Source organism: Artemia sp. Qi Xiang Cuo, chromosome 14, assembly GCF_049724085.1.
Source record: "Artemia sp. Qi Xiang Cuo chromosome 14, ASM4972408v1, whole genome shotgun sequence".
Taxonomy (NCBI): Eukaryota; Metazoa; Arthropoda; class Branchiopoda; order Anostraca; family Artemiidae; genus Artemia; species Artemia sp. Qi Xiang Cuo.
Window position 1 is genome coordinate 27,754,626 of NC_142807.1, and position 17,304 is coordinate 27,771,929.

General features: G+C 35.4%; 1 protein-coding gene across 1 annotated transcript in view; it reads right to left on the bottom strand.

Annotated features, from left to right (window-relative positions):
* The window catches only part of Cdc27 (cell division cycle protein 27), a 74,004-nt gene that overhangs the window by 45,961 nt on the left and 10,739 nt on the right, over positions 1-17,304 (bottom strand). Inside the window, exon 3 of the mRNA XM_089099905.1 lies at positions 5,991-6,294. Coding sequence (XP_088956031.1) covers positions 5,991-6,294 — 304 coding nt within the window. The remainder of the gene's footprint in view (positions 1-5,990; positions 6,295-17,304) is intronic.

A 17,304-nucleotide genomic window follows, 5' to 3' on the forward strand; every position in this document is an offset into this window, starting at 1 on the left:
GCATATCGGAAAACTAAAGCATTTTACATTTTGCATATAATGCAAGCAGATCTACAGACTCTAGATGAGCTTTAAAGACGTCACAATCCATAGTACAAGTACATTCTACTTGCAATCAGTGTTTTTAGTCTCTATGGATATGAAGGTGCATTGCGATCAAAGAGAGGTGTTGAAGTTACTCAGGCCATTGAAAGTATTCTCGAAAAGGATTGATATAAAAAAAATTCAAACGGACCGCTGTTGTGAATTTGTTAATACTCATGTTGCAAAAGTACTAGAGAAATATATTACACTGCTCCATCATAGTCACAGTTCTATGAAGGTTGCATTGGCCGATCAATTGATAAAAACTATTTGACTTTTAATTTAAAGATATTGTGCATTAAATAATACGCCGGATTTCATTCATGATCTGGATAAAATGATTTTGATTTATAAACAGGGACCTCATCGATCAGTGTCCAACTTTACACACATAGAAATTTATCATTCGGATCATAATATAATTGACTCCTTTCTTAAACAATATTACAATGAATCGAATGTCAAGAAGAAGAAAAATAAATTCATTGTTGGCGATACGGTTCGAATTAATAGAACAACTCATGTTTTTGAAGAGAGAAAATAGTTGTGGGCCACCGAACTTTTTAAAGTGGCAAAAATCCTAGACATTAAACCCATAACTGATCGTCTGCGTGATAAAAAAGATGAGGAGTTTTTGGCGTTTTTTATGACTATGAATTGCAAAAAGTTAAAAATTCTAGTGAAATCTATCAAATAGAAAAGATATTAAAAAGACATGCTCGCAGGGATAAAGAAAAGTTACTCGTTCGGTGGCTAAGATACAACTCTGATTTTGATTCTTTGATTGATGTTGAAGATATTGACAATGCCCAATGATTTCTATATAACATTATTATCCAATGTTTCTGATTGTCTCTACAATTATTTGAATGTGACACGTGATTTTTGAACAAAACTCTCACGTGCTGTCAAATTTGACGGTGCATGTGAAGTGGCTATTGTCACTTGTATTATCAAAAATAACAATGACCTACTGAGAAAGGATAGTAAATATGAAATAAAAATTGTACCTTATGATTGACCACCACCACTAGGTGATCAAGAAAAAATTCAAAATATCACTTGAATGTAAGACCAGTTTTTTGAATTACCCTATGAGGAGATCACCTGTATGATTTGATTGTGTTATACTATCAATAAAAGAGTTTATGATAAGAAGAAAGGAGCTTTTCACTGCAGCTATTCAAAAGAGGAGGGAAAGATAAACATGAGTTCCCGTATTGCCGCTGTATATTGTGTTTTCAATTATAACATGTATGATTTTCTGTGATTTGATCCAAATATAGTCACTAATAGAAGGGCCAATAGTAATTATTTCATTTTCTCTGACTTCCCGCCAGCGTTCTTCATAGATACTTGTATCTTTCACTCCCATTTATTTGCGGAAAGATCTAGGGATGGTAATTCAAATGTCCCACTTCTTCGAGTTCTTGAATAAACAACCACTCTAGAACACGCTCACCCCTACAATATAAAGCATTTTCATTATAGCTCCGTAAACACTTCCTATCTGAAACTCGTTCATTTAAACCAAGTAACTGTATTGTGTAATTTTCTAGCAATTTAAATGTGCTTAACCTTGATTAGATTTACGTTTTGACCTGTTTTCAGGGAAAATGGTATACTAACATAAAAAATGAACAATAGAATAATTCCATTTGTCTTTCCTGATATCGATAGTTCTCTTGATGCTTGGATTCCACGTCAAATAGGCAGTCGATTGGACTACTGCAAAGGGCGTACTACAATGTCTGGTTATGGTCTTGGTAGCTAGTTTACTAGGCTATTTCGTTCGGCTATATCCCTTGCCAGAAAGTATCTTGTACCTGCTGCATCAAATTTTGCTGCCTCCAGACTACAGGACTGGGGATCGGGCACGAGTTTCAAGGAGAGTCGTATGAACAATATTAGATTTTCAGCAAGAGTCGTTGGTGAACAATTAAAATCTAAAAACAATGGGGAGGGACTAAAAAGATTGCGTTTACGTCACTCACTCATCATACTCCTCCAAGGCAGGAATCAAAGGACATCAACAAGGACTTTGAGAAATAAAACAACGAGGGGCAATAAGCAGCAGAAGAAGAAAAAGAAAAAGATTGTTAGATCAAAGAAGGATTTCTTCTCTTAAGATGACTTATCTCCCCCACAAGGAATCATATCCATCAATCAGTTCCTCATTGAATCTATTCAATGCTGAAAATGTTGATGTCAGCGTCAAGTATGGTTACTTTGAACAATTTCATCCCCAACAGCCCCTCTCGGAAAATATACACTTTCAAATATTTTCCAATGAAGGCTATTTCATTGATTAGTCATTAACATTTATTGATTTAAATGTTGTAGTGAAGAAACACACGGATAATACACCTCCAACTGCAGGCGACGGTCTCTCCTATGAAAACTGTAGTCTACACAACCATTTCAAACCAATTAATTTATTTACTAATGTAACATTGGTGAGCACTAGCAATAATATATCCAACTATTCAAGGCACAGGAACTTTATTATGGGAAAACCCATGGTATAAAATGTGATGAGAGGACAATAATTGGTCTATGCATATCGATCAGGTGTTGATACTGACGGTGAGCTGACTAATGCAGTGACCCAGGAGTATCATCTAGTTGGAAAATTAAATCATGAGATATTCAATATATCCCAATGGCTACCCCCAATGTCAAGATTGACATAAATTTACAGATGGCCCCATAGAATATGATTTTGAGAAAAACAATTCCTTCAGCACCCGATGCAAATGTTATTATAACATCGGCACTTCTCAATGTTCGAAATCAACAAGTAATGAGCTCTGTCGCATTGCAGTGGAAAAGCCAAGAGCCAATGGTAACAACATTAAACTTCTTGTCCCCCATACAACCACCAATCAACGTCACATTGCCAACTGTTCTCGTAGCTATAGTGATTCAACGTTTATCAATAGAGAAATCCCATCAAAATTGGCTTTGGTTTTTGTGAAGAGTGGCAGTGTCGCTGGATCCTGGACTGACTCCCCCCATTACTTTGATATTTTCGGTTTATTTAGCCTTGTGTGTAAAGTGAATGGTATTCCACTGTACACTCTATCATTTGACAAAAAAGCCTATAGAACTCTGTACGAGTTGACCATGCAATCCCTAGATCATGACTTTCAAATATTTCAAAATGGAATAACCAATTTAATTTTTTCAAAAAATCATTGGGTGATTTTTTTGGACTTTTCAGGCACACAGGATATGACCAAAGCAGGAACTAGGACTGTATGTTTAGAGTGTAAATTTGTTGATGCTCTGGCATAGAGTATCACCCTACTATTACTGAGCCAATTTGAAAACTTCTGGGAAATCACACCTGACTGTAGTGTTCTAATAGACCTTGCACCCTGAATACAAGTAAAATAATCCGTTCATTTAGTATGGATTATGACATGTACTGGTTCAAGTCCTATTGCCTACATTCAGACTACACTGAAAAAAATTCTTATGCTAAAAATATACTAATAATTTTTAAAAGCAGTTAATCAACTTTGACTACCGGTCAGGCGTTTTGAATCTCTCAAAAAGCAAAGAAACTTTAATTTTTTTATCCTCTTGGTCTATCATATAAATTCTATGCTCCATACATCAGCAACTTTATTAAAAGCTGTGGGAAAACTATTATTCAAAATCAACGAAGAGTACAGGATTTAACGACTACGACATGTGGCTTTCATGCACTACTCTTTTTCATGTTCAGATGTGGTGGCTGCACCTACACGCAGTTTCTCAACATCTACGTTGACTTACATCAATTGAACGACTTTCTAGTGTATAATATACTTACAAGTGTATTTAATATTTATTTTAGGTAAATGCTACTAGAATTATACTAGGTTGTATTTTAATTTTTTACACGCTGAAAAAAAAATTATATCACCTTTAAAAACGACTTTTCTAATCTTTTAGTTCCAAGACACTACTAGGTCTTTTTCGAAGAAGACACTTGAAGTTCTATTATCTTTCTTAAAGGTATACTGATTCTGATGTACTGCTATGTCAGGGTCACATGATCTACAGTAGTGTGTGATTTCACTCTTGTCATACCTATTTCTATAGTCAATGATACTATTCGCATTCATGCTATAGAATTGAGATTTTTCAATTAGCGTATTTGAAGCGGTTTCACCAACAGTGTCCTCAAGTGTCGGAATCACATTCAGTCACAGCCAAATAAAAATCAGTGGGCTTATAATCATAACACCCAGTGTCTTCACAACAATGAACGTACAAAAACCACTAATAACAGGAGTTCGGCTACTGCCCTTTCCCCGCTTTCCTAACCGTAAAAGTCTAAAGCTTGTTGCGTCATTTGCACTTTACTGAAAGCGAAATATATTAAAAATATATTTTGCATATTTACAACAGTAAAAAATAAAAAAGAAAGTGTAGTGAAATGAAGTTTTGAATTGCTTAGTTTCCAGGAATTAACCATCACTATATATAAAATAACATTCAATTTGTTTTCATTAGTTCTTTTCAGTCGTCTATATTTAATTTTAGTCGATGTTTTGAAAACTAAAAGTATATTGTTCAAGATACATGTAGTTTCCAATAAGACGCAAATGACGCAACAAGTTTTAGTCTTTTACAGTTAGGGAAGGGGGAAAAGGGCAGTAGCAAAACTTCTGTTTGCATTAATTTGTTTTTGTTTTAAGTTTGACTTGAGCATTCAATCTAATTTTTACTCATTTTAAAATTATTTATTCATCTACATTAGTGTTCTCTCTGTTTTGTCTGACCATTTATTTATATTTATGTTCGTTTTGGGTATCATTTATTCTTCAATTAAATAAAAAAAGTTTTTTTTTTATAAAAGGCGAAGCCATGTTATAGCAGAGCAAATAACAATATCAGGAAAATTAGAGAACAATGAACTAAAAGTTAAAATAAACAGATATTAGACTAAACAAAAAAATGAAACCAATAATGAACTTATAATGTACCCAAAAATAAAACTAATATTCAACTGAAAATCAAAACAAACAGAAATTAGTAGATATATGAGCTGGGAAGTCGTCCCCTTGTACCCCAATTATAGTTAAAAAAAAACAACATATATTAAAAGACATATATTAAAGAAACAGATATTAGACTTAATGAAGACGAAACCAATAATGAATTTATAATGTACCAAAACTAAAACTGACATTCAGCTCAAACTCAAAACCAACAGAAAATTACTATATATATGAACTGGGAAGTCGTCCCCCTTGAACCAAATTATACCATTAATTTCAGTCGCGCTTCCTTTCTTTCAGTATTGGTTGTTTTTTTTTTTTTTTTTTTTTGCTGTGCTTAAGACATAGCTTCGCTCTTTACTTTTGTTAAAAAAACTGTTTTTTTTTATAATCAGGATAAAAATCCGATTTTTTTTATGTATCTCTTGTCATAAAAAAATTGGTTTTTTAGAGGTATGGCTACTATTGCACCGAGTCACTCCTTAATTACTGTTCGTTACTGCGAGCTGTTTGATAGTGATTCCTGCTCGTTTTTAAGTCTGAATTATTAATTATTTTAATTTCTGCTCATCTTGTTTTAATGCAGTATTTTACTTTTCCATGAAAAATTCTTTTGTTGGAAAAGACTTCTTTAAAGTAATGTAATAAAAGACACAGAAGTAATCTCAGAGTAATGCTTAAACTAAATCTTATAAACAAGGGAATTTTAGTTCTGCTTAAAAATAAAGAGAGAGTGAGAGTGAAAAAAAGAGACAATGAGAGGAGGAGACAGTGATTGATAGGGATAAAGAGAGAAAGAAATAAAGAAAGAGAGAAAGAGGGAGAAGAGAAAGAGACAGACAAAAATAGAAGGGGCAGGGGATGCAGACAGAGGAAGAAGAAGAGATAGTACACAACATTACCTCCCAATACCCTTCTGTACCAACATCCATGACCACGTGTCCGTAGGCCAAAACAGCTACTTTTTGGCTAGTCTTAAAAACCAAGATTAAGTGAACTCTGTTATCCAAAACAGCATCATCTATCTGGATATCTGATTCCGCAAATGGAAAAGTCACAGGTATATCTTTAACTTCCTCGCAAGCTTGGAATTCTGGCGTCAATATACCATGATAAGCAGCCTGTGGTCGACCTGATCTCAAACCATATAATATATTGATATGGTTTACGTAAACTTCGGACAAACATCCAGCAAAGTTATTAGTGGAAAGAAGACCTGTTAAGAAATAAAAAGAAATGTGATTATGTTCCAGCTCCCGATTATTATAGTTGATTTTCTATAGCTTACCTATGAAATAATAAACACTTCAATTTATTTTCTTAAATTTTCTGAACTTCCGAATTTCTCATACCATGAGGAGGGTTCAAGATGGCTGTTTCTGAAAAAAACTCCATGGGTCAACTGCTCGGACGGTATTTAAAAAATTCAGTAAAATTGGCGTTGACTACATAGTGAAATTGGTGGTTTTAAGTTATTTGACATGCGCTGATATCGCATACTTTGAATATCTGATGCCGACGCTTTGTGACGACACTTTAATAACTTTGAGACAATTTCAAACTAAGAATGTTGAGACCTTCTAGAGCCTCTTTCTCTCTCTCTTTCCCGGTCACTCCGACTCTCTCTCTTTTTACAACCACAATCGTAAAGTAAAAAAATAGTACCAAATTTGACCTTGTTCCTTCTTTTTATGTTTTGTAAACCAAAATGGGAAAAACAGAACGAACGACAAAACAGCTGGATAAAAAAATGGACTTGTCTCAGAAACTGTAATTATATTTCATCATTATAGTTATATTGTAACTTTATCGTGAACAATTTGTCTTACAATTATGCTGTAGCCTTTCTTACATTTATCACAGCCAAGTAGCCAGAGTTCTATTTTGAACAAATCGTGTCTAGTCCAGGACTTTTAGGGTTTGACCCGGACAAAATTGCAATATAAACGAAAATGGTACCAAAATGATCAGAAAAAAATTCAGCACAACATACTAAAAGTCTCCATAAATCCAAGTGGGGCGAGTACCCGAAAAACAGGGGAAAAGGGGGAAATGCGGGGGAAATTGGGGAAAATGCCGAACATGCCCAGAAAATAGTTCAAAGTGAGTTTTCTGGGGCTTTCCCATACGCTGATCATGAAACTGACATCTAAAATTCAGTATAGAATAAAAGTACTACGGAAAACGGGGGAACAGGGGGAAGAGGGGAAAAAATTTAAAAATACAGGGTAGGGGTAGAAAGCACTTAGAAATATGTTTTCTGGGGTATTTCTATCTGCTGATCCCGAAACTGACATCTAAAATGAAATCAAGAACATGAGACCCACTATAACGGGGGAAAAGGGGGAAAGAGGGGAAGAAAAGGGACAATTGAAGTCAGGGGTAGAAATCAGTTTGAAATGTGTTTTCTGGGGTTTTCCTATCTGCTGATCACGAAACTGACACCTAAAATGAAGGAAAGAAAACGAGAACCATGAAAAACGAACAAAACTGGAGGAAATAACGGAAAAAGGGAAGGGAAGCCTGACTCCTGAGCCAGCTGCTAATGGCTAATAAGTAGGCCTATGGACAAAATAACTCGCTTAAGTATCAAACTTTTACTTTCTTGAATCACAGACATTTCTTACAACCATTGGAATTACTAAACATAAAGAAAACAACCGCTTGGCAGTGATCACAGTATAAAACTTCAGCTATTATAGGTAAAATTTATACTTTCGAAGGCAATATCGTTGAATAAAAAACTAAAAAAAGAACTTCAGTAACTATAGGTAAAATCTGCACTTTTTAAGGCAGTAGAGTTGACTTGAAAAACACAGCATTGATGTCACTAGTCGAGCTCCTCGTCTTCAACAATCTCGTTGTCCCTGTTCAAACAGTTGATACCCTGACATTCTTCGCACGCGAACGTACACGCTAATCCATTTTTCTTGCACCTGCATCGCGATTTCTCGCAGCCTGTCTTACAGTTGCATCTCACGACACTCAAAAGAGTCTGAGGTGCGGGCAACAAATCGGTCATCATAGGTGAGTATTTATGGTCTCTGAGGACCCAACCCCAGTCAGCTGGGTCGAGGTCAGCTGGTTCCCTTTTCCAACGGGATACCTGGAGGCACACTCGCTGGGAGTGGAATGAAGCTGTAGCTTCGGTTGGCGGAAGCCTTTCAGGCTTAACAAACGCCGTAGTATTTGACGAAGAAACTTTTTCCAAGAAAATTCGATGTCGCAGCTTAGTGAGATCTTCGTTTGGTGGTGCTTTATACAAGCTGAGGAGAAGATATTAACCCGCTTTCACAATTTCATCTTTAGACGATGATTCATCCAGAAACACTTCGCATATTTTTCTGAACACTTCGCTCTTCTTCAAAAGAGGTAGCACAGCTTGCTTTCCAAGTCCGAAAACTCGTGAGGTCGTGTCACATCCCAAGAGTGCGTGCCCTACCAGAAGTAGCCTGGATACTTTTTCCATTTTTTTTAACTTCGCTGAGGCACCAGAACCGTATTATCGCTTCTTTTGCGTTCGTTGACGATTCGAAGTAAAGTGTTTTTGCATTAGGCGGGAGGTGATACAAGAGTAGAGTCAGAAGGTCAGTGTCGTTGCCAAGAACTATTGTTTCAGAGTTTTCTGCTGTCGTTACGGCAGTCTTCACGATTAGATAGTCAGCATCATCCTTTGCATGGACGACTTCAAATCCTTTGGCTCTGAGTTTTTCCCTGATGTAGCTTATAATTCGCTGTTTGTTCTGAGAGTTGCTCAAAAACTCTTCCTTCTTTTACTGGAGCACTGGAACTCCACGGTGACTAGTCTACCTTGCTTCTCTTACTGAATGTCGAATTAGAACAGGATTATGTTGACGAACCCACGTGCTTGTTGATAACGGCGAGGAATACGGAATAAAGTATTTTCAGTATCTTTCTGTAGTTCTTTCTCGAGTTTTTTTGCCTTTTCCGAACCTATGGGGTAGCCAAACCTCTATAGATCTCCTGTATTAATATTTGTAAACATTTCCACATGCTTTCTACCCCTACCCTGTATATTTCCCTTTTTCCCCTCCCTAGCCCCCCATTTCCCCGTTTTATGTTAATCAATTTTTTTATATCATTTTAGTTCTCAATTTCGTAATCACCAGATAGGAATTTCCCAGAAAATATCTTTCAAACCGCTTTCTACCCCTACCCTGTATTCTTCTCTTTTCTCCCCTCTTTCCCCTGCTCCCCCATTTTCCGTAGTACTCTTTTTCTATACTGAATTTTAGATGTCAATTTCGTAATCAGCGTCTGTGAAAACCTGATGAAACTCACTATAAACTATTTTCTGGGCATGTTCGGCATTTTTCCCATTTTCTCTCACATTTCACCCTGCCCCCCTGTTTTTCGGGTATTCGCCCCACGTAGATTTATTGGGAGTTTTATTCTGTTATACAGAATTTTTTCTGATCATTTTGGTACCATTTTCGTTTATATTGCAATTTTGTCCGGGTTCGACACTTTTTTGAGCTAAAAGTCCTGGACTACTCGGGAGTTCGATTCCAAGGCAATGTACTTAGCCTCGTTTTATAGGGAAATTTATTAGATCCATAGCTTCTCACAGATTTGTTTTGATTGAATCTTTGGGAGGAGTTTTCTTTATAGTAATGCCCTGAGTTTGTACCGCTCTGTTCAATTCCTCTTGTAGTGACAGGGGCCTCTCTGTTGGGTTTGCCGGGGAAACCATATCGTCTGAAAATCTTTTTGGGGTATAAGGGGTCGAGATTCTATCAGGAAAAAATTGTGCTTTTGGAGATATCGTATAATCTAATTCTCCTGCGCTCTCAGATGATGAACTTTTTGGGCTTTTTGGCGTTTTTATTCTAACTGGTATTAGGGACTTTCTTGTGGGAATAACAAGGTTTTTCATAGCTAAGGATTCTTCAAAGTGTGCCTCATAACTATCATTTTCGAAATATTCTTGATTCAAATTAATTGGTTTTAACTCGGCTAGTCTTGATTTAGGGGGTTTATCTTCTGTGTGTAACGACTCGGTAAAAGAGGGACGCGATACCCGACTTTCCGCAAATCTGGTTCTTTTTATTCGGCTAATATATGCCTTGTAAGTTCTTCCATTATCGGGGTTCATCATCTTAAAAGTAAAATCGTTATCATACTTTTTGACAACTCTGTACGGTCCAAAATATTTATTGGAAAGTTTTCTGTCCTCCATCTTTGCATCATTTCTTAGTTCGACGCAATCTGCCATTTTAAAATCTATTTTCCCCTTAACTTTCGGTTAGTTTCTTAACTCTTGGCTTATTTTACATTTTTTCAACTCTTGCCTAGCTATCTTATAAGTTTTCCTAATTCTATTTATGAACTCTTGTTTGTAATCCTCCGTGTCATTATAATATTGTCAGAATTTAACAATATCATGATACGGTATTCTGAAGTTGTGGCCAAATAATATATAAAAGGGGCTTTCTTTGGTTGTTTCTGAATAAGCCGTATTTATTATATCGTTGGAATAAGGTAAGAATTGATCCCGGTCGTTCCTTTTGTTTTTGTATAAATGTTTAATACATTCTAAAATATTTTATGCCTATTATCTATTTTACCATTAGGTTGTGGGTGATAAGGAGATGTCACCAATTTCCGTTATCGCTTATAACCTTGTTTGGAAGGCCAAACTTTAAAAATAATTTCGCTAACGCCTTACTTGTGGCGTACGCGCCTTGATTCTTTAATGCTTTTGCAAAAATACATCCGGAAAAGTGATCTATAACTGAAAGAATGCAAGTATTGCCTCTGTTGGAAGCAGGTAATCCTCTACTGGTTCCATATAAATCAAATGAGATAAAATCGAAGGGGGACCTCGCTACCGGGACTCTTCCCATTGGGGGTTTAAGATAGGCTTGGGTTTTTTTCTTAAGTTACACGCTTCGCATTTACTTACAAATTCTTTAAGTTTTGTTAATGCCGAAGGCACGTAAATATATTGTTTTAATTTATAGAAAGTTTATTCCTAAATGTCCACCTATATCTGAATGAAAATATTCATAGGCAGGTATCATCAAGTTTTTGGGTAATACAGGTATTATTGAAGTTTCGTTTCTATTTGTCTCAGCAGTCACAATTCTACATAATATCTCTTCATCAAGATCATAGTAAAAATTACCTATTTCTTGTCTAAGAGTTTTGAATTTATCTAGTAGCACATCATCATTCACAAAATAATTAATAAGTGCTAAAGACATTTCGTCCCTTTTTTTATTTCTTTTTATATTTTCTAAGGACAAGGGACAATAGTTATCCTTATTTTCTTTTACTGTGTCTTTGACTTTGTTTTTCTTACATTTATGTTTACTCTTAGTATTGATAGCGTTAATTTCGTTTTCCTCGGCTTCCGACGGCGTTCTCGGTTCTCGGTTTCATAAAAAAAAATTGTTATTTACGAAAATAAAACGGAGTTTTTTCTGGGAATCTACTCAAGAAGTCACAAGCTGCATTTTGTTTACCTTTTAAATATTTAAATTCATAATCTAGGTCTTGGATTCTCATAATCCATCTAGATATAATTCGCGTGGGGTTTTTAAAAGTGAGCAAGTATTGCAGGCATTTGTGTTATCAACGTAGCTCAAATTTTCTGCCAATCAGATAATATCCTAATTTATCCAGATAGTGGATTATAGATAATAATTCTAGGTTTGTGGCGGAATAATTACTTTCACCTTTTGATAAAGCTCTGCTCAAATAGCATATAACTTTTTCTATTTTTTTTTATTAGACGGTCATTGTAAAGTATCAGGGTTTCCTACGGGAATTATTTGCGAAAGAATAGCACCATTGCCTTTCGAACTAGCATCGGTTGTGACCACAAATTGTCCGTTTTCAAAATTAGGCAGCGATAATTTTGGTTCCGAGGTGAGTGCCTTTTTGAGACGGTCTAGAGAAGTTTGAGCTTTCTTGGACCAGGTAACATTTTGGGAGTTCCCTTTAGTTAATTCCGTGAGGTGTTTCGCAATTTGGGTGTAATTGCGACGAAGTTTCTAATGTAACCAGTAAGACCTAAAATTCCTCTTAACTCTTTCTTAGTTCGAGGGGGTTTGAGGTTTTCAACACATTTTACTTTGTCTGGGTCTGGGGATATCTCTCCTTGCGTCACCACTACTCCTAAAAATTTAATCTTAGGTTGAAATAAATTTACTTTTTCATGCCGGCATTTTAAATTGCCTTCTCTGAATTTCTCGAACACTTTAGCTGGTGTTGCTAAGTGTTGCTCGGCATTTTCTCCTACACATATAACGTCATCCACAAAATGAATAATATTCTTTAATCCTCTTAATAGATGCAATAAGGGTCTACATATTGCGCTTGAACTTGTCTTAAGTCCAAAAGGCACTCTTAAGTATTCGTAGGAACCACACTCAGTTGTAGAAAATGCAGTTTTGTGGACATCGTTTTCGGATATTTTCACCTGGTGGTAACCTTGGGTCAGGTCGAGAGAAGTGAAAATTTTGTTTTTACTTGAAATAGAGTCAAGGATTTCGTCCATTTTTAGCAAAGGAAACTTATCACTAACCACTTTCTGGTTAAGGGCTCTATAATCTACTACAAGTCTCAGATTACCATTCTTTTTTGGGACCAAGATCATTAGTGCTGATTTCAGAATTATATTGGGGTGTATAGTCTAATTTTTCTCTACCTAAGAGGTTTATTTTTTAACAAATGTTGATGTTTATACTGTACACGATATTTCTGTCTTGTAACGGTAACAATGGTCTCTAAAGGTGATTGTTTATAAGGAAGTAAAAGTCTGATATCCTCTTCGGATATGGAAAATACATCTTTAAAATTCCATAATAATTCGCCTAATTTATGCTTAATTTTAAAGTCAGTAATATGATCCATATTAATTTTTTTTAAACATTGGGATTTAGTTAGAGGGTATTTGTTAATTGAGGTTTTAATACCGTTATCTAGGTTGCTTTGGGAATTTTTTCACCTATCTAAATCTTTTTCTAATATGACTTGAATTTGAACTAGACATGTTCCCTTTTTTATCTTTGTTGTATCATTTCGTAGTTACTAGTTTACCAAATTAAACCTTCGCCTTTGTCGTAAGATATATTCTTTTCTTCGCATAACATATTTTTCGGAATGCCATTTAACGGAATCGCGATCCATATTTTGGATTTGCTATCCACTGGTCCAATCATCTGTGATATTTGAATTCTTTGCATCGTTTCGGGAGGGACTTTTTTTCCGTATTGCGAATCCATAATATTTTTTTTATTTTCATTGTCTGTTAAACGTAGACTGGCGCTATCCGCCAATATTATTAGCTGCGCCTTAACCGCATTGGGGTTCACTACTTTTTTCCATAGTTCCACTATTTCCTTGATTTCATTCGACCTATATCGTCGCATGTCTCCTATTTTTATTTTTGCAGGTTCATTCCACTTATTATTTAAATTTATTTCACTTCTTCGATTTCTCCCAGAATAAGGAAACAAATTTCTGGTTATGTTATGTCCTCTTTGTGGCGATAAAAGAGTTTCAGAAGATTGCAACAGTATATAGCCAGAAATTCTATTTACTGTTGCACTCTCTTCACAACCTCTGTTACAATTTCTTAAAGTAGGGGAAGGGGTATTTGCCAGGTATACGAACCTTTCGTTCGCTACGTCTAATAACACCTTATTCAGCCTTACAAAATTAGCGCCTATGATGGTTTCATATAGAAAATTGTTACCTATTATAAAGTTTGTCAGAAAAATTCTATTATCCCTTTTTACATCTAGGGGAATTGAACCTCTTGCGTCCAATTTATGCCCTGTTACACTAGTTAAATTGGGATTATTAACATTTTTCCGTCGCCTAATATGCGGAAGTAACATATTAAATACGTATCAGTTTATGATATTAACCGTTGCACCAGAGTTAATTCGTGCCTTAAAGTAAACATTTGCCACACAAAAATCATTAAATATAGGTAACATATTATTACTATCACTAAAAGACGGTACTACTACTGGGTCGGACCTTTAAACTATTCTAGGCACCTTATTGGTCCAATTTATTCTTCTTGGGGGCCTGACACTTTTCCCTGTGGATTTATTTCATCCGTCAGTGTCTGCAGTAGATTCAGATATGCTATGGAATCTCTAGCCAAATGATTTACATTTTTTTGCCGATTTTGCCATGTATTATTACGGTAATTTGGATTTCTTGCGACAGTGCCGGGTGCTGGTGTCGACTACAAAAGCCGTCGCCTTGACAAATTTGCATTTCCCATCGGTAAATTTTTGGGATTTTTTATATATTATTCTTGCACTATATTGGCTTTGACGGGTATTTGGGTTTTCGAATCGATATTTATTTTGTCTATTGGGGGGAGGGTTATACAAATTCAGTTGGTACGCATTGTGAGGTACTGGTGGGCGTAATCTTCCCTGGATATAGCCTTGTACACCACTGGTGCTAAAATTTGCTCTCCCGAACAAAAGGTTGCCATAATTTTGTGTATTACCGACGGCATTCTCTGGTACCGTTATGTCTTTGGTCCTGGAACGGCACTCTCTCGCAATATGCCCAGGTCGATTACAGTTATAGCATCTTACTATTTCATAACTATTTACAATACTGATTGGTTTAATGGGCTGAAAACGTACTGTTTTTGGCCTAGTGGGTTCTTGCGTTCTATTTCTTTGTGGTACTTGGGAACTATCCCTTGAAAATAAATTTGAAGAAGCCTGCCCTTCAAGGGAGGCTAGCCTAGCGGTTGATTCGCCTAGGTTATTTATTTTTGTTTTACTGTGATTTAGCACAATCGTGTCAATTTTGATCATTGTTCCCACCTCCTGTACTGCAAGATCTAATGTCTGAATATTTTTTGATATTACCATTCTACATAATTATGGGGTAAGTCTTGGCAAAAAGGCGTGTAGCATGATTTTTTCATACAATTCTCTAAAACCTTTTCAAAATTTTGCTTCTACTGAAATTCTTGTATAGTGTAAATTTTCTCTCACATTCTGTGTATGGTCAAAGAATACCGTTCCGTGTTTTAATTTATTTGTTGAACTAGTTTCGATGAATCTATCTTTGAATGCCGTTAACAATTTGTCTATTGTATTTATTTGCAAATTGTCATTATCTCCTACAGTATTTTCAATTTTGTTTAGGAAGGTTAAAGCCTGCCCTCTTAATCTTAAAAGGAGCATACTTACTAACGTTTTTAGCTCTGTTTTTGTTAATTCTACAAATTGGGTCAATTGATATTAAATTCGTCGACATCTGATTGTCCATCAAATTGCGGAATAGATTTTTTTAATTCTACATTTTTCGCGACCAGCTTTTGCGCAATTAATAGTTCACTTAATTCTTCTGACATTTTTGCGTTTGAAATATTTAAACCAGCTTCACAAAATTATACACTCACAATAAATTTACTTATTCACTTAACCTATTTGGGGGAGACTGTTATCTCCTATGAGATATTCTAAAAGGGTCTCCTATTATAGCTTAGCAGTTATAGGCCTATACACTTTTTTTTATAAGTCTTTATCTATCCAATGATTTAAATTTAAATTAAGAAGTTTGTAGCATAACTAGTTCGCATGTTTTCCTCCAAATTTTACGACATCGTCACTTTTACCGGGGGAATTTTGTGTGTTAGTCATCCCTGTACCACTTATGACCGCGCCACTCCCTATGGGAGAAAATAAAATATATTAAGTAATAGGTTAGAATTGCCTTGTGGGGAATTAATTAGGCTGGGGAGCCGTCAATCCAGGAGCGTAAACATACTTCGTAGGATTTTCAGATTCCTTGGGAACGCTGCCAATGGAGACATTTGAACTAGTTTTCTACTTTGCGGTGAGATACAGGCATATAATAAGAACAAACACAAATAGAAAAGTAATGGGTTAATTGAGACTTACATTTTCAGGTATACAGCAACGTACATATATAAGTAATGCTTCGGTTCAAACGTGCATACGGTCAGAATGATAATTTTGAGAGTTTATCGCAGAATGGTAGGAACATAATGGCTCACAGGATAATAATCATATAATAATCAGAATGGTAATGACCACAATAGAGACGCAAAAAACAATTTTTATTACTGTATATTATTATTCCTGATTTTGTGCCCTAACAACTATTTCACGATCGGCCCAATTCCTGTGGAGGGCCTGCTACTTTGTCATTGTGTTTACAAGCTAAAATAATTATGCTAACTGACCTTCCAATAATTTATTTTTAATATTTTGATGATTAGACATTCATATTCCTATGATAACTTGAAACTTCCTGTGAAACTTTGTATAAGACATTGTCTCGTGATTTTTTATTTCCAAGTATTTTCGCGAAATCCTAAACCGTCTTCCTCGATTAATACCATAATTCGACCGGTAGCCTTTCCACGCTTCACATTTTTCGGTCTGTAAAACAAAACTTCTGGAATGCTGCGAGGCATTTATATCGGAAATATCCTTAGAAGGAAACAACATTTTTTATATTTTAAATATATCACATATTACTCAAGGTACAAAGATATCGGCTACTTTGATTATAAGCCTACAGACTTTTATTTGGCTGTTACAGAAAGTGATTCTTCATATGAGAATTTTGTATGTGTCATTGCTTCAAATAAACAAATTGAAACACGTGAATTTTATAATATGAATCAGAGTAGTATCATTGAATTTACTAAGAGACTTAATAAAAATGAAGTCACAATATATTGTAAAAAATGTGACCCTGACTTTGCATATACATTTTTAAGGCATTTCACTCTTAGGGCACCGAAATTTATACTATAGAGGTAGGAAAGAGTATTTCCCACTACAAAGTCATTCAATAGAGGATTGTCACCATAAATCTTGAGAAATTGACTGTAAGTATGTCCGCGACTTTGGAAAATAAAATATAATAGTGCATGAAAACCACAGCTTTTCGTTGATAGATTTTGTACCCGCTTCCGATTTTGTATAATATATTTAAGTGCATATTCATCGAGTCCGTTGATTTTGAATGAAAATCCAGTATTTTGTAGTAGGCATCAAGACATGGCTAATTGTAGGAAAAAACCCAAGACAAATAGTCCGAGTAATTGAAAGGCAAAAATGTTTAAATGGCACGGGTATAACGGTGGGAGTAAGTATGACTCTCTTATTGGACAAGTACTTGTGTGTTAGTTTTTGGAAATCTATTCATCTATCTATCTATCTAGTCATCAAGCAATGAA